We start from the raw sequence: 19,196 nt of genomic DNA on the forward strand, positions 1-19,196 counted from the left end.
ATAAAAGAATAAATATCTGAGCATTTCTGAATTATAATAATCTTGGTTGAAATAATACATTAGATTTGTCAAGCCTCACTGTGAGTGGATTTGTTAAATCCTTTTCTGAGGCAATAGCAAGGGAGTGAAACCAGGATATGAGATCAAAGTGCCCCTCCCAAAGCTGGGGCAGAGCACAGGAACAGGAATGGAAGCAACTGAAGGATGATAGCATTTGCCCTAACAGCTCTTTAAAGTCTACTTAATCTCTGAAAATTTAAGTTGGGTTTAATAAAACCTTAATTCTAGACCAAGAGAGAGAGAGAGAGAGAGAGATATCTTTGTTATCTACACCTAACAGAGAAGAAGAGGTAGACAAATGTAGAAGCCATTTAGAAATTGTGACACGCTGTACTGCAACTTAACAAAACAAACATGACAACTAGGTTTTCCAGCTGGTGACATAACACTAACACCAGCAGTTGCTACAAGTGTGCCAAGACTTAAATTGTATAATGCTATTTTAGTGTCTAAAATTGTAATGATTCCTGTATATGTGGATAGAGATGGCTTACCTGGTGACACTAATTCATCTTCTATGGGAAACAGAGGTATGCCTACAAAGAAAGAAAGATACTCTTCCTTAATCGGTTTTGCTTAAAGGGAGGTCCACAGAGTTCATATGGCAAGCTTTCGCTTGAAGGAAAATGTTTGGGTAAAGAGAACAGAGAAGGAATGCTGGAGATAAGGGTTATTGAAGAAGACTTATGAAAGTATATCATGCATCTAAGACTTCTGTTTACAACCACTTGCCATCATACAGAAAAAAAAATATTCAGATGTTTTATTTTCCAGAATAAATTAAGTAAGGTTCACACTTACAGTCTCCTGGATAAACACATTTGAGGGTGATCTCATCAAGGATCATATTTTTGGGGCAGTAGGGCAAGCATCCTTCAACCCTTTACATGGAAAGAAATCAAAATGAAAAATGTTTAAATATTAAAAAAAAATACTGCATTTAACATACACAATCAAGTTATTTTCTGCCAAAATTTTTTCCATTCTCCTTGTCAAGCACTAAGGAGAGCTATACTTGTCAGCACTCTATCATACTCCATATTACAAAATCACTAGCTAGTGGATCATAAAGGGATAGCATTCGTGATTAAAGCAGAATTTGAACACAGAACATTCAAAACATAGACTTATGTTTGGCACACATTAAGGCCATCTTAGTAGAAATGCAAAAGAAATTATTTATTGTGATTTTAAACTATCTTCATTGTACTTTCCATTCTCAGACTTCTTCTTCACCCAAGCTGACAGGCATATCCTTTGAATATCCTTGCTTTAAAGATGTTGGTAGGAAAAATAAGAATTTCAGTGTCTTGACTCGCCCATTATTAAGCCCTAAATTCATTGAAAGGATATTAGGAATCTTTGAGTGGAGGGGATGGAGGTGGGACATGGTTATAGTTCTTTAAAATCGAGGAGGGGGAAGGGCAGAGGCTGCAGTTCTGAACATTAGGGCCTGTGACCAAATTTGTACAGGGGTGGCCTGGGAGGAGATAGTTATATGAGTCTAAGGAGACCATATTTCAAACCTCAGATTGAGTGGTCTTCCTAAAACCCCCAGTCTCTGTGCATGGCATAGATGCAAATAAGAGTCCCAAATTTCAAGAACCCACGGACTTGAGCATCATGGGCCAAAGACAGGAGGGACCATACAGAATGCTTTCTTCTCAGGTAATGAAGCCAAGATAATGACTGAAATTACGTGGTTTTTTTTTTTCTCATCCTGTTTAAGCTCAGAATCCAATTCATTCTGATCTAAAGGAAATAAATGTAAATCCTTTGTGTACAGCCAATTATTAGATTCATCCATACTAGAGAGAGTTATTGCAAATATTGCTATAGAAAGCCTTGCTTATCTGCTTCTCAAATACACTAGCCGGTTGTAATATATTTTTAATTCTAATTTTAAAGTATTTCCAGTTGCCTCGTCTATAAAGCAAAGAATTTGAACTGAAAATACTCAAGGCCTCTTTCCAATTCAGAATGGAAATGAACTAACTTGAGACGAGGTGTAGGGGTTGCCACCAGAGGGCGCTTGTTAGTGGAAGGAAATCTGGACCACACTTAAAAACGAAGAAGAGCTCGTTTCTCTTTTGACACGAGACACATAGAGCCACCTCTCGGATAGCTCCTTTGCAAATGAGTTTTTAAAACATAAACAGTTTAGCTTATATGACTAATAGTTTATTTCATGAAATGTATTTGAAAAATACAATTTTAGTCAGTATATGGTATTCCTCTTCAATTCTAAACTTGTTATACAAAAAAAAAAGTTACCAGATTGCTAAAAGACTAAGAGCAATTGGTTTTCATTAAATTAAATAAACGTTTTTTATGCAATGCAATCATTTTGCAATTGTTTTATGCAAATCAAAACCACAGCCAGCCTCTTAAAATATTTTCCAAAAGCCACTAACTTATTCCTTTAAAATGGCTTCATAGCAGGTTTCTGTTCATTTTTGACATACAACGGGTAACCTACTCAAGTTGTAATTGGTAAGTAGAATATCTCTGATGCATAATGGTTCTTTTAATGGGTATATCACATAATTGAAATAACTGTATTTACATGTGGACTCTATGGCATGCTAGCTGGCATCTTTTCTCATCAAAGTTATTATTTACACTATATATTTTTATTTCTTAACACTTGCTGTAATGCCAGAAGCTGCAATCCAGAACAAGGGATATTCTGTTGGAGACGTGCAGGAGGGGTGCAGCGCCTTGATGAAGCCCCAGCTCAGCACCTGAGTCTCCCCTCAGGACTGAAAGTGTTAGTGTAGCTAGATATCAATAAAGGAAGGGAGTGAAGGGAATCAGACATTAAGAAGCCTAATCAACTGGGAAGCTGAATTGGACAAGAAGCCTGATTAAGTCTGGAAGTTACAGCTTCAGTCACCCCAAGGGATAGCAGCATTGCCCCACCAAGGGGATTAACTTTCTCCCTCTCCACTCAGGAAGGAAGGACCAGTTTTCCAACTCTCTGGCATACAACCAGCCATTATCCCAGATTCCCAAGAGAAAGATAAAACAATAAAGGGGGAATTCCTCTGCTGAGCACATGCCCAGTAGAAGCCAAGATGGCACAGGGGGAGGTGCTTCTACTTTGAGGCATGTGCAGTAGGAAGTAAGATGGCGCCATAAGCGGGGGGGGGGGGGGGGGAGCCTAACCTGGGGAAAAGATTGGATTGCGTAAAGGACACAGATCCTGGAAAATCTAGGAAATGAGTTAGTTCAGGGGAGGACTTAAACCTAACCCATGAAGGATTGGAAAACTGATTGGTTTGTTTGAAAAAGTACCTGGTCCTTCCTAAGCCGGAGATACAGTAATATAACCCAAGCTTAACAAAGCTGGGTTTCCCTGGCTCAGTAGCACATGCTTGATGTTAGCACATTCTCTCTCCATGTGGCCACAGCAGCTTCCTGGGTCTGGCAGCCCAGGGACTTCACGTGGGCTCCAAGCACAAGCCTGAGTACAGCAATGCAGCACTAGCCAAAGCACAGGCAGGAGCAGAGACCACACCAGCTGGACAGGGACAAAGGCTGAAGCCAACTAAGGTTTGACATGGACTGAACCACTGGCACAGGATCTCTGGACTTTGGCCATTCTCCTGGGATCGATGAAGACAAGACTGGACTTTTTCCACAGCCGGACAAGCAGAGGTGAGACCCTGGGAACCCGAAGGCAGCCTTTTGGTTTTGTTTCTACAATAAATCTTACTGCTGTACCTTATCCTCCATACACTGCTCCCCAGAATGGTTCCCTTGAGGCTGTGGAAGGACCCCACTTCCACCCAGCAACAAAAGTACAAGGAGAAGTAATAATTCGGCTCCTCAGTGTAGGGAAGGGAGAGGTGTAGAGATAGAGAAAAGGAAGAGGTGAGAAATAGCTCTGCAGGGGTGAAGTTTCATTCTGAGCCTCTTCTCTGCATCTGGACCATACCAAAAGGGAAACCTCAGGAGAGCCACAGACCAAACAATGGAAGCACTGAGGATCTGAGTTCAAACAGGCTAGTTTATATGGCACAAGAAGTAACACACTAGCCAAATGCCATTTGAAAATATAGTTCCATTCCCTCCCCAGTGCCAGGGTGGGCCATGCCCTGTTTCCTCCCTCCCTCCCTCTCTTCCTCCCTTTTCTCCTTCCTCTCTTTTCCCCTCCCTCCCTTCTTTTCTTCCTTTGTTCCTTCCTTTCTTCCCCTAGCACACCCCTCACTAGGGGGCCCCTGTTATTTCCAAAGTCCTAATGGCTACAAGGAAATACGTAGGTTTGTGAATATGAGGGGTCCCAGAAAATGAAGACATCTCTTTTTCAGAAAAATTTGGTTGCTTTTCTTTTTTTAAGAAAATAAGGGTGCATGCGGGAGTCTGCCTCACTATCTCCCCTCCTCTCACGAAAGAAAGAAAGAACGAAAGAAAGAAAGAAAGAAAGAAAGAAAGAAAGAAAGAAAGAAAGAAAGAAAATAAGCAAAAATATTTTCTTTTTTGTTCCCATAACACTTTATACACAATAGGTTGTAGTGGCTTAAACGCTGATTCAGCAGCCTACACTGTGTGACCTGGGACAAAATGTTTAACTTCTTTGTGTCCCAGTTGATTTTCTCCCCTGAAAAGAGGAGTGGTGAAATTACCATTTATATCATTTAGCACAGTGCATGTCATGTTGTCAATACTTCAATGTGCTAGTTGCTGTCATTCTTCTAGCCCTCTTTCATGATTTGCTTTCGTTTCTGTCTCTTTCCCAAAGACACTGGGCTCCTTGAAAGAGGGGCTATGTCGCTCTCATTGATGAACCAGAAAGTTTTCTGTCGATGTTTGGCATAGAATAGAAGCTCATTAACGCCTAATGCAAAATGATTCTATTGAAAATGGTCCTTCCTGCTGTCATCCCATTTCTCTGTACTCCTTTACAGAAAAACTCCTTAAAAGCAAACAGGCCAAAAATCATTTGCACCTTTTCCCCATTTTGCCTCTTCCTAGTCTCCGATTGCCAAATCCAATGAATCCAATGAATTTAGTCTCAAATTTAAATTCCTCAGAACCACATTCCTGATTTTCCCTCCAAGCTAGTCTTACTCACATTTCCTTACCTCCATAAATGGTAATCCAGCCCTTCCATTAAATTGAATCATTTGAATTTGGGTTTGATTATAAAGATGGCAATTTCATATGGTTCCCCTTAAAAATTGGTGAGACCAAAACTTGAGTCTTTAACTCCTCTTTCTCTCATAAATAATAGTAGATCTATCAACATACTCTACAACCCTAAATTCAAAATATACCCAGAATCGGTTCACTTCTCATAACCTCCAGGACGACCAGCTTACCCACTTCCCCTTGGTGTCTTATTTGTATTACTGGCCAGTCTGCTGTCGTCTTTCTCTTCCCCCAGTAGTTCACTCTCACTACAGCAGCCGGAGTCAACTTTCTAATAGTCAGATCGTGTCACTCCTCTGCGCAAAACACACCAGGGCATTACTCAGAAAAAAAAAGACAAAGTCCTCCCAACAAGATATAAGGTCCTGTATTATTTGTCTACCACTGTGATTCTCCGGTCTTATTCACTTTGCTCCAATTAGTGGGGCTCCTTACAAACCTCAAACACGTTCTTTTTTTTTTTTTTTGCATTTTTCTGAAACTGGAAAAGGGGAGGCAGTCAGACAGACTCTCGCATGCGCCCGACCGGGATCCACCCGGCACACCCACCAGGGGGGATGCTCTGCCCACCAGGGGGCGGTGCTCTGGCCCTCCAGGGCGTCGCTCTGTTGCGACCAGAGCCACTCTAGCGCCTGGGGCAGAGGCCAAGGAGCCATCCCCAGCGCCCGGGCCATCTTTGCTCCAGTGGAGCCTTGGCTGCGGGAGGGGAAGAGAGAGACAGAGAGGAAGGAGAGGGGGAGGGGTGGAGAAGCAGATGGGTGCTTCTCCTGTGTGCCCTGGCCGGAAATCAAACCCGGGACCTCCGCACGCCAGGCCGACGCTCTACCACTGAGCCAACCAGTCAGGGCTTCAAACACATTCTTACCACAGGACTTTCGCACTGTTCTCAAACTGAACAGCTCTTCCCCCTAGATATTCACATGGCCAGTCCCTTCGCTGCCTTCAGATCTCTGAGCAGACGCCGCCTGTGAACATGTGCTTCCCTGACCCTGTGTGGCAGATACACACGCACGCCTCACGCTGTCTCCCTTACCGACCTTCATTTTCTTTCTATGGCACATATTGCCATCTGACAATATATTACATTATATATTTACATTTTTGTTTGTTTACTCTCTATCTCACTCCAGCAAAATTTAAGCAACAGAAGGGCAGACAATCTATTTTGTTCACTACCATGTCCCTAGCAGCTAGAATACCTAGCACATAGCCAACCCTTAATAATTCTTTCATGAATTAAAGAAAACAAACTTGTGAATGAATATATAGCACATACAAATTATTCTTGAGAATGCATTTCTTTTTCAAATCTAAAAAAATATTCATTGAAAGAAGAGTCTGCTAGTGCTGGAATGTGCTCATTCGATGTTTAAACATGACTTACGGTGGAAGAAATTGACATGCTAATGCTTCAGGGTCGGTACATGTTTTAAAACAGGGAGTGGCACACGGTTCATATCGCCATTCGCACATTCTCCTGTAAGGCACCGCTGCTTGGATTTCTAATGAAAAAAGTAAAGTTTAGATTGTGTATCTATTTTTTTATGGACAGCTTGAAAAATAATGAGTTATGATAATCATTCTTCTAGGGACTGACCCCTCTTTGATCAATAATGCTGGAAAATAATGTGGAAAAGACAGGGCTAGGGGAAAGAGCACTGTAATTGCTTGGTGATTAAAGCATTTTATACTCAGGTTGAATATCTAAATGTTAATCTGTCTTCCAAATAGTTTAAAAAGCAAGGTTGGAAAAGGCCAAAGAAATTTTTTTTTAAGTCTTCTTCCTTTCTTTATGTTAGATGGCTTCTCTTTGATCTACATACCATAAGAATGCTAAGCACTTGTTTGAAATTTTATTTCTTGCAAAGTAATTTTTATATTATCCTTATGACAACCTTGTTGAGTAGGTATTATTTCCATTTTATAAATGAAGAAGTTGAGATGCACAGGAGCCCAGTGACTTGCCAAGTTCAAACATTGGGAAAACGTCAAGACCAAAGACATGTTGCCTGACATCAAACTGAGGGAGGACACTCCATATTTGTTCTCACAGAAACTAACAGATTACCTTATGCATGGCGAGTGTTATCTGACTAAAAAAAGAATGGATTTTAATGATAATGCTTACAGTTATAAAACCTCCCTTGATAGAAGATTTATCTCCTGTAAATTCTGCTCATATTCTCCCTTCTCCACATCATAGATCAATCCTTCAGCAGCAGTCCCAAATTATCTCTGGAGAGCCCCATGAGAGATAAAGTTGAGGAAACAGGTTATGTCTCCTGGACTCTGAATACAAAATTGAATTCCAAGGTATTGGAAAGAAAAAACTTTTTGGAAGACATCTATGTATGTAACGATTGGAGTGCATGAAAAGATTAGAGTGACAGTTAGACCTGGGTTACTGGGATCGTGGGTTCTGGGAGAGCCACTTCAGAGGGTAGAGCAGACCTAGGGTTTCTTAGGGTTTAGAAGCCCACAACACTCAGTTTCTGAGATTTTGATGATGCCATCAGCTATAGGTATCCACAGCTCAGGTGGAACTGCTGGGTCTAGTTCTAATGGAGCAAATTTCTAGGTTGGGAGAAAATATAGGCCTGTAAAGTTTAACTTTTAGGTAAATTCAAGGAAAAATATCGCATCCACTCTGTTGAATGATGTATAGACACGCCAGTAGCTCTTTTTCTCATGAGTACAGAAACACTTTTTTTAAAATCTGAAGCTCAGTTTGAATTATCTAAAACCCAAAGACAGTCATGGCATACAGAAATTTATTCACAACAGAAAAGGCAAACTATTAGTTTTCTTAGTCTGATTGAGAAGGGTCAGTTAGACTGAAACAACTTGTTTGGGAGACCTAAAATGGATATTAAGTTCCTGGGTTTTGAAAATAGAGCATGAGTTTTAAGCACTGAATGAGGCAGTGAGAATTCTTTTCTGAAACCTGGAAGATTCAATAGCTATAGAACTATCAGGATCTTTAGAAATAAGATCAGGTTCCCGCTGAACCCGGGAAGTCTTCCAGAAGTCAGTGGAACCAGACACCCTACTGTTCAAAGGACAAAGATAAACAAGTTGTCTTTATCATTAAGAATCAGGTTATCGAGAAATTGTCTTCTAGGAAACAAAAACTAGATATAAACACTAGACACCCATGAGACATGGGTAAGCTCTATTTCCAAAGTCTGGACAGTACTGAAAGCAATAATTGAGTCAACAATTAAAAATAACATAATTCAAGGTTACCCTAAGCAATTTATTAATTAACTTATACTACACTCTAACTCTATTAAGTAGGTATTAGTATTTCTATCTACTTATAATCCATTCAAAATGATTTAAAAATTAAAACTTTATGAATAGTCTACCATAATGTAAATTATCTATTTATTCTCCTTTTGAAGAAAACCTCAGGAAACATACCTTCTATGCTGAAGCTACTTGAATGTTTAAATTCTTCAGAATCATCATATTTTGATGCTTTGACAATAAGGTTTGTGAGTGTGATGAAAAAGCCTTTCTTGCTGCATAGCTCAAATGCACTGTAACCAGGAATCCAGATGTCCTGGTGGTGAAAAAACGTGGCTCTCCGTTGAAAGGCTGAGTTCACCCGCCACTGTCTCAAGCTCAGAGTGTTGTCGTCATGGACATAGAGAAAGTAGTTGGGCCGTTCAGCAGATTCCAAGGAAACAAGAGCCAAGGCTGTAAAACAGAGAGCAGAGTGTTTGACGGCTCCCTGGTCCTCTGCAGAAAGCAAACGGTTAACACTGGCATTATAAAATATGTCTGTAGAGTTGACAAAAATAAAACTGCAAGATTGCCATACATAATCAATGCCCATCTCAAATATTTCTGAAATGACTTATAAAATCTCTAAAAGAAAAAAATGGTATTTTAATGCATTGAAGGATAGTGATAACTTGAATCAATTTTTAAATTAAATTTAAAAGTTCTATTTTTTTTAAATCATTTATTATGTCTTGGGGGGGAAAGATATATCAACTTAGGAACACAGAATGCACGATATCATAAAAACAATTAACTGATTAATCGGACACATATTTGTACTTGTAAGTTTTAACATTGTCAAATACAAAATGCATAGTAGCTACAAATGGCTAAGCTGAATAACAGAAAAGAGTAAGGTAATAGAGAAACAGGTTGATTTAGGCATGTCGCTGAGTTTCAATATCCCTGGATTCTCAATGATCAAATGTTCTTGCAAGTGATTTTGCTGCATTAAGAAAAAAAATTGCTCAACATTGTCAAATTGCTAATGAACAATGACAAAGCATTTGAAAAGTGTCATTCTTTTCATTAGATGCTTTAAAATTTTCCCTTATATTTGCAAAACCTATGATATAAATATTTTTTTAAACTAAGATTTTAGGTTTAATTACTTAAGTATTAATTTCTTCAGGTGATTTACTGACCGGGAGAATATTTTTGCAAATTATTTATTTAATAAGATATCTTAATTTAAATCCATTAGGATTTTTTTATTAAAAAGGCATTATTGTGAATCATATGATGAAAAGCTCTTTTTAAGTCAAGATATATTTCCAAAGATATTTGTTGTGTCCCAAAACTTAGAAGCCCCCTTGTTGAGCACTGGAATGTGCAAATAAGAATAAAATAAAACTTTATAAGAGAAAAATATATAACTAATATGTAAATTAGAACCTGCCTATGATAGCTGTTTTTATTTTTAAAAAAAAACTAAGGAGCTCTTTTTCAAAGAAAGAAGCAATTCATTCTAATTGGAAAATCAAGAGATTTCTCAAAGCAGCTGACATTTAAATTGGATTTATTCAACCAATAAATATTTGCTAAGCTTATACAACACACCATGCATGGTTCTAAGTAGGTCTCATATAGTAAACATGTAGCCTGAGCCTCACAGATCGGAGGAGGACGATAATCACCAGACAGGACTGGTGCCAAGTGGCTAGAACCAGTAGATGAGACGTGAGGCCAGGCGCCAAGACGTACAGGGCGGCGTAAGGATAACAGATTGTCTCAATAGCTCTCTTGGCTCTGATTTATCCTCTTAATATTTAACAACTTTGATATCAAATCACAATTTTTTTCTTCTACTTTAACATTAAAATTCTTCAAATGTTAGTTATCAGTGGATTGTTTTCCAGTTTTTTCAAATTAAGTTCTATGATTAATAATATAAAAGATTTAAGCTGTGTCTCGCTTAGGACCTAACACTCAATCAAGTAATTGTAATTCTAACATATAAATGCCAATAGATAAATAAAAAATCTATACAGAAGAGATAGATGGTTCATGTGCCAGCATCTTATTTTATATTGTTGGAGCACCTAGAAAAATGTAATAAACATATTAGATCCTAAATTAATATTTAGTGAATGAATAAATGAAAAAAGTAAATAGAAAACTAAAATCTTATTTTCAATTGGAAATTATACTTACATGATGCCCTCTCTTTGAAAAGACCTGGAGTGATCATAAAAATAAAATATAAATCACCAGGCATACCACCTCTTGGCAAAGAGAAAATGCTTTTACTGGTCATATTGACCCCCAGAACAAGGCCAGTCTGCCCATAACTTGCCAGCATATATGGACCTTCTCCAAGCCCTATATAAATCCAAATAAGAGAATTAAAAACTGGTATAGAATTTTTACATTTTAAGTTGTCATTTCAATGAGATAAATTTTAATAACAAAAGATACTCCAAAATTTACTGTGCATGTAAAAATTTGTCACTAATAAAACCATTGAACTTTTTTTAAAAATATATATTATAATGATTTGAAATCTATGCATACATATGTAAATTAACTTAGTATATATATAGACATGAATGTGTATATGTATATATGTATGTATAGTAGTGTTAGATACAAGGTTGACCTTTTTTCTGGACCTTAAATTTTCCCACCTCTATGAAGAAGTTTGTCTAGTTAACCATCTACTCTAATACTCCAGATACTAATCTACTCTCAATAAACATAACTTTAGTTTTCTATCAATGGCCAGGCATTCTGATAGTTCTCTAAAAATCATCTCTCCCTAGAGGGTTACATTTCATGAAAACAGAATTCACAGACATAATATACAACATTTTACTATTCTGAGAATTACTGAATTTCAGCAGGGAGGCATGTCTAGAAAAGAAAATAAGTTGAACCTCAATAGAGAAATCAAAGATCTTTTTATTTCATGCTATCATTTCCCATACACTTAAATGGTTCCATATAAATTAGGAAATATTTACTATAGTTTATATAGAACCAAACCTGAAAATCAGAATAATTTTTCTGCAAACTTATAAACAGAAATATATATATTATTAACAAGTTTACTAATTTTTAAAAAAATATATGTTAGGTTTATGATAATAATGTCAATTTACCTTCAACCTAATCTCTGTCATTTAGTATTCTTAATATAAGTGAGATACTTTAAAACTTAGAAGTTTAGCCTGACCTGTGGTGGCGCAGTGGATAAAGTGTCGACCTGGAAATGCTGAGGTCCCCGGTTCGAAACCCTGGGCTTGCCTGGTCAAGGCACATATGGGAGTTGATGCTTCCAGCTCCTTCCCCCCTTCTCTCTCTCTGTCTCTCCTCTCTCTCTCTCCCTCTCTCTCTCCCTCTCCTCTCCAAAAATGAATAAACAATAAAAAAAAACTTAGAAGTTTATTCTAAATCATCAAAATTACATTAAAAATTACAAGCAGTATATTTTTTACAGATATATGCATATTTTGTTTTAAATTATATAAAATGCTAATACATATGTAGTAGGTGGTATCAAAAAAAATTGATCTGATTGCTGTCAGTGAATTTCACTTTCATTTTTTTCTCCAATTGTTATCTCAGAAACAATTCTCCTTTCCCAGCCTACTCTTTTTTTTTTATTACTGATTTTTAGAAAGAGAGAGGAAGGGGGAGAGAGATACATTGACTTGTTATTCCACTTATTTATGCATTCATTGGTTGATTCTTGTATGTGCCTTGACCTGGAAACAACCTGCAACCTTGATGTATCAGACAATCCTTTAACCAACTGAGCTACGTGGCCAGGGCTCCCAGCCCACTCTTAAGATGGAAGGAAGAGGCACCTCCTCTTCCTCTCTGAAGCATACCATGCTTTCCCCCCTCTACTTCCACAAGGTGCGTTCTTTCTTTCTTCTAAGTTCCAAGAGCCTTTCTTTTACTTCTGTGCCTTATTTCCTGAGCCCACACAGCACAGCTGGCTCACCCTTTTTACCTCGGACTTTCTAAATAAACTTTCTCTTATAGTTAGAAAAGAAAAAAAAAATGGAAGGAAGAAAAATTCAAAGAAATCCAAGAACTAAATTGTCTCCTTTCAGGATGAAGACCAGGCCTGAAAGAAGGAAAAATCATTGAAGTAGAAAGTCAAAAATCTTTCAAATAGAAAGGAAAACAAGAACCAAAGTTTTCATCATTAAAATCAGAAGAAGCAAGGACTCACAGCATAAGTCATTGTCAAGTGTTGTCCCATCCACTGATTCATCAGCTGGGACAACTCACCATTGAACAGCTAGGGACACTTATAAGCTAAGAGGAAAAGAGTTTTCTTAGGAAATTAGACACCATGAGTAGAGATGGAGACTTGAAAGAACTCTGTCCCTCACCAAGATGGAACTGGGCAGGTACAATGGAGAATTTCTCCATGAGCCTGGCTGCAGTGGACACGTCACACTTGTTACAATGAACAGTGTTTCTCTATGAGACAAATCTACAACCACCAGAGAAAACCATATCATTAGTCTACACCACCTACTGGTTTGTTTTATGAGAAAAACAAGAGCAACAAAACTTCCAAAGTGCCTGACCAGGTGGTGGCGCAGTGGATAGAGCATTGGACTGGGATGCGGAAGGACCCAGGTTCAAGACCCCGAGGTCGCTAGCTTGAGCGCAGGCTCATCTGGCTTGAGCAAAGAGCTCACCAGCTTAGACCCAAGGTTGCTGGCTCCAGCAGGGGGTTACTCGGTCTGCTGAAGGCCCCCGGTCAAGGCACATGTGAGAAAGCAATCAATGAACAACTAAGAAGTCGCAACGCGCAACGAGAAACTGATGATTGATGCTTCTCATCTCTCTCCGTTCTTGTCTGTCCCTGTCTATCTCTGCCTCTGTAAAAAAAAAAAAAACTTCCAAAGATGCAAAATTTTTCAATTTATAAATATGTTGATTTGTAAAAATACAGGGGTGGGCAAAAGTAGGTTAATAAGAATAAATAAGACAATAATTAATAAATAATAATATAAGAATAAACTGTGTGTCCAGTACTCACAACCGTAAACTACTTGGCCCACCCCTGTATGTAAATAATGTACAAATGAGTAAATGTGTATATTATAAAGAGATGCAATTTAAATTGAAGACATATACAACTACAACTTAAGGGCTTGAAGACTCTCACAGATATTCAACATAAGAATAGAAAAAAGGAAATAGACAACTAAATAAAATCTCTACCCTACTGCACACATCCTTTACTACAGCAACCTGAAGAGACAATTGCCATCTGAGAAATATATATAAATCAAAATTGAGTTGATTCAGTTGATTGATAGTTTGTACCTGAATAGTTTTCATGCATTTTCACCAATTGAGAGACAAAAGTCACTGACTTTATCATTAACTTTTTGTAGGATTTCACCACCTATCAAGCATAATCATTTCTTGCAGTGATCACTTAAACATGGTGTTAAGCCTGACTAGGCGGTGGTGCAGTGGATAGAGCATCGGGCTGGGATGCTGAGGACCCAGGTTCAAGACCCCAAGGTTGCCAGCTTGAGTGCGGGCTCATCTGGTTTGAGCAAAAGCTCACCAGCTTGGACCCAAGGTCACTGGCTTGAGCAAGGGGTTACTTGGTCTGCTGAAGGCCCATGGTCAAGGCACATATGAGAAAGCAATCAATGAACAACTAAGGTGTCGCAATGCGCAACGAAAAACTAATGATTGATGCTTCTCATCTCTCTGTTCCTGTCTGTCTGTCCCTGTCTATCCCTCTCTCTGACTTCGTAAAAAAAAATAAAATAAAATAATAAATAAACATGGTGTTAAGCATATCCCATCTAAAAAACACTCAACATAAAATTTGCACAACAATTTTTAACAGGATATGGAAGTCCTTGCTCCCTTACAGCGATAACAACAATAAAATCTTTATAGTTTTAGTAAATGCCATAAAATGAGCATATAGACAGTATATACAGTCTTTGTATTAAGTATTATTGAGACCTCAGCTGTAACCAGTGACTTCTTCTCCCATTTTTAAAAAATCTTCCTCTGACAGAATCAATTATTTATTTATTTATTTCATATTTTTCTGAAATGAGAAGCAAGAGGCAGAGAGACAGACTCCTACATGTGCCCAACTGAGATCCACCTGGCATGCCCAAAAGGGAGTGATGCTCTGCCCATCCAGGGCATTGCTCCATTGCAACCAGAGACATTCTAGCACATGAAGTGGAGGCCATGGAGCCATCCTCAGTGCCACAGCCAACTTTGCTCCAATGGAGCCTTGACTATGGGAGGGGAAGAGAGATAGAAAGAAAGGAGAGGGGGAAGGTAGAGAAGCAAATGAGCATTTCTCCTGTGTGCCCTGGCCGGGAATCAAACCCAAGACTTACACGTGCCAGGCCAATGCTCTACTACTACTGAGCCAACCAGCCAGGGCCGAATCATTTATTTATGCACTAATTTTAAATAATAAGTATCTAAATAACACAGTGTCCATTATTTGGTAAGCAAAGGAAGAAGTATGTCAGTTATGAATATCCACAGAAGACTAGGTAAATTTACAATAGCTCTAAAATTGTTTAAGGTGCAACAAATTGAAAATAATCATTTAAAATGATTTTCTTTCTTTACTACTATCACCAATATTCACAGTTCTATATTCCCTCAATCATCTATATATTTATTGCATTATTATCACAAACTTACTCTCCTCTGCAGATTCTTTTTTTCTGTTACTTTGATCATAGGAAATTGAATTCCCTGTCACTTCAGTAAGTCCATTAGTGTCCAATGAAGGCCAAATGCTTCATGTTCACACTTTTATTATGACCAATATAGTCTTAAAAATAAAACTAGAAGAACTGGTTTGAAACATCCTATAATATTCTAGAGCAGGGGTCAGGAAACTTTTTGGCTGAGAGAGCCATGAACACCACATATTTTAAAATGTAATTCTGTGAGAGCCATACAATGACCCGTGTACATTACGCATTCTCCAATAAAAATTTGGTGTTGTCCTGGAGGACAGTTGTGATTGGCTCCAGCCACCCACAACCATGAACATGAGTGGTAGGAAATGAATGGATTGTAACACATGAGAATGTTTTATATTTTTAACGTTATTATTTTTTTATTAAAGATTTGTCTGTGAGCCAGATGCAGCCATCAAAAGAGCCACATCTGGCTCATGAGCCATAGGTTCCCGGCCCGTGCTCTAGAGGAAAGGACCATCAGCAGAAGTTCAGCAGCAGACTTCTTGACAGAAGGGAAAATGTACAAAGTAGCAAGAGCTAGGAAGTCAATAGAGTACTCAGAGAATTTTGCCTCTGCATCCAAGGGCCTGCAGAAGAAACACCAGAAAACACAAAGGCACAGATGGAGACACTCATGACAGAACTGAATGAGGGAAGAATTTGTAACTGAGGAAGTTATTGGAATGGCTTTTTTGTCTTTTTTCTTTGTAAGTTTATTGGGGTGACGTTGGTTCATATGGTTGTATAGGTTTCAGGTGTATATTTCCATGATGCATGATCTTCATTTTGCATTTTGTGCCCACCACCCACAGTCATTTTCTATCACCATATATTTGACTGCCTTTACCCTCTGCTCCCCTCTCCCCACTTCCTTCTGGTGTGTAGGGCATATGATAAACAACACGTGGTGATCATTCTTAGACTAGGATGTGTTAACCAGACACTAGGCAGTGTAGCATAGAGGTCAAGCTCCATGCTTCTGAACTCAGAGTGTTTACAAATCCTAGTGTACCACATTTTGGCTAAGTGACTATGGCCAAGTTAACCCATCTGTGCTTCAATTTCCTCTTCTATGAAGTGTTAACAACAATACGTATCTTAAGCATACTTTGAAATTTAAATTATATAATATAGGTAAAGTAGTTAATATAATAAAAACTATTGTTCTTGCAATTATAAATATTAGGCAATCAGTATCACTTTAAGCATGAAATCCAAAAGATTGATGTGGACTAAGTGTGAATGCATTTTGAATCCTGAACAGGAACTACTTTTCTTTTAGATTTTTCTTTAACTACCACAAAATATTTTTGATGTTGAAAGTTTCCTCCATCAAGCTTCCATGACTGTAAGAAAACAACCAAAAAACTAAAATATTTTCTTTTTAATTCATCATTTCTATTTTTCTAAAATTTTCTGGCCTCCTTTGGGTTGTAGCTGACAGATTTCTCCCTGGCTCAATAAAGCACCACAAATGCCTTCGATTGGTTGCTTGATCATTGTTGTTTTTTTAATGGCTTAGCTTTCTTATAACTATTACTCTAATTTTTTCCATCATGGGTTCAGACTTTGTCCAGTCACTGACAAAACAGATACCTTCCTGAATCATTTTACTTGTCTGAAATTTGCATTACGTGGCTATGCCGTTCTCATTAAACAGGTTTGATAAATAACAGGTTCCAATTCTGCCAGCTTCAGGCATTTTCACTGAGAATACAATTCTGTCTCATATCTACTAACTATAACTTAGTTTTAGCGAGCACCATCTGTTAGACTTCTCATTGCAAATTTGGATGCTTGTTGAAGCTAAGAGATTTACAATATTATTATTATTATTAAATTAATATGTTTTCATTCTTATAATATATAAATATTTTTGCCTTAAGTTATAACTTTATAAATTTCTTCTATTATCATAATTATGGTTTGTTTCTTTTTTCTACAACATAATAAAAGTTTGAATAATATCTATTTTCTACATAATATGTAGTAAAAGGTATGTATTTGGTATATGCCTTTCTTCCCTCTTACATAAAACATTAGCTAACTTCACTCATTCATTTATTCATGGAATTCAAAAAATATTGAGGGCTTCCTAAGTGCTGAAAAGGTAGTTACACCATTTATTTTTCAGGAAATAAATTTTAACACAAATACTTAAAAATTTAGATATTTTAGAAGGCAAAGGCTTTTATTGAGTTATAAACCAAATTATGAACTGTTCATACTTTGTTTCCATCAAAATTGTTCAAAAACATTTAATCTGAAGAGACATTTAATATAGTACTATACTGATATTCTTTAAATGTCACATACCTTCATTGTAATATTCACAATCAAGTGCTAAAAGAAAAAAAAAGAATTGTTAAACTATGTAATATAAGACTCTGACCAGTTATCTAAATATGTGCAAGATATGGCCCTGTGTTTATCAATGACCATGATAAAGAACACAGAAGTGACATCATTATAAAGTCTTCAGATGACTTACCATCTACACAAGTACATAAAAAGTTTAGATTCAAATCAAAGTAAATGCAAAATAATGTTTTAAAAAATAAGTTTCTTATAGTCAGAACATGGAAACTTCATAGACAGAAGAGGAATAGAGTTCTAAACACGTATCTGAAGATGGTATGTAAATAAAGTATAGTTCAAATGTTACAGTGACAACAGTCAAACAGAGCAGAAAAAGTTACCTCAAATTTTTCTTCGTACAAATTCTTTAGCTTATACTAAAATGTATCTCCATTGCCAAAGGAATATAAATTCAATCATCTTAATGATGGGTTCCATGGTACAAGTTCTATGAGAAGACAATATGATTTTCTTATGAGGTTTCCACCAAATGATGTTCTAAGTGGGGTACTTACAACAAACAGTGGATGATCTCCAGTGAACAGATACTCCTTCCTGACAACACTTATATGCATACGCTGCTACGCTTGTACATAAGCATTCACAATCCCCACCAATATTACAGTTACACGTGTCTTCATGGCAATTTTTGGCAAAAGAAGTAACATCAATCTGAAAATAAAGTGAATAATTCATTTCAGTAACTATAAATGGTTGAAATTCAATGTTCTAAAATGAAACTAACTGGTAACCTTTTAATTTTTGATATTATCAGCTTAACACTGAGACCTAGAGAGTTCTCAATATCTCTTATCTCTATTGCTCAAAGAGGAAAGAAATTAATTAGGCAAATGTAAGATCAAAGAACTACAAAACATGCAATGGGATTAACATAAAATATAATTTCAACATATGCAATATAACATTGGTGTTTTATAGAGGTTCATTGTTTCATTTTTGGAATATTCACATGGCAATAAAGAATGTTCTGGTACCAACTGTACTTTTACTGGACTATTATTAAATTCTTCATCAATTTAGTGTCTAAATACATTACATTTCTTTTTGTGAAGCAGTTCTAAAACCATTTTAAATGTGCCTCTAGAAATTCTTTTAAATTATACTTTGGGTTGAGGAAAAAAATGTCCATTTGGCAATGTTCTCTGACGAGAACCAAACTAGCTTTAATCAATCTTTTATGGCTTTGATGATTATACAAAAGATGCTTAATAAACTAGAAGAGATTACTTCAAAAATTAGGTACAAATATATGCTGTTAAGTAAGGTGGAGTGAGGGAGAGAGTAAATCACCTAAATGCATCACTTCTCCAGAAAACCAAACTGCCAACTTTGTCTTCCTAACAATGGATAGCTAAATTATTTTTCTTGCTCGTCTCTATATTATAAATGCAGCAGTACCCACTTAAATTCAAAAGTTGAGTAAAATATTCATTTACCACATTGCGACACGGAGCAAAAACATCGCTGTACAAAATGGAACATTCTTTCTTGGCATAAGGAAATTTGTTTTGATGCGCCTCGCAGGGTTTAAATAATTCATGTGCATTTTCACACTGTAGAAAATATTAAGGGAGAAAAGAGTTTTTATTTAATTAATTTATT

At 37.1% G+C, this 19,196-nt stretch overlaps 1 protein-coding gene across 1 annotated transcript in view; it reads right to left on the reverse strand.

Annotated features, from left to right (window-relative positions):
* The window catches only part of OTOGL (otogelin like), a 160,313-nt gene that overhangs the window by 49,986 nt on the left and 91,131 nt on the right, over positions 1–19,196 (reverse strand). The window contains exons 30-37 of the mRNA XM_066257586.1: positions 19,031–19,147; positions 18,089–18,245; positions 17,532–17,558; positions 10,657–10,824; positions 8,638–8,916; positions 6,599–6,716; positions 862–941; positions 555–596 (exon numbers count right to left, since the gene is read on the reverse strand). Coding sequence (XP_066113683.1) covers positions 555–596; positions 862–941; positions 6,599–6,716; positions 8,638–8,916; positions 10,657–10,824; positions 17,532–17,558; positions 18,089–18,245; positions 19,031–19,147 — 988 coding nt within the window. The remainder of the gene's footprint in view (positions 1–554; positions 597–861; positions 942–6,598; positions 6,717–8,637; positions 8,917–10,656; positions 10,825–17,531; positions 17,559–18,088; positions 18,246–19,030; positions 19,148–19,196) is intronic.

The sequence above is a fragment of the Saccopteryx bilineata genome, chromosome 2, assembly GCF_036850765.1.
Source record: "Saccopteryx bilineata isolate mSacBil1 chromosome 2, mSacBil1_pri_phased_curated, whole genome shotgun sequence".
Classification (NCBI taxonomy): domain Eukaryota; kingdom Metazoa; phylum Chordata; class Mammalia; order Chiroptera; family Emballonuridae; genus Saccopteryx; species Saccopteryx bilineata.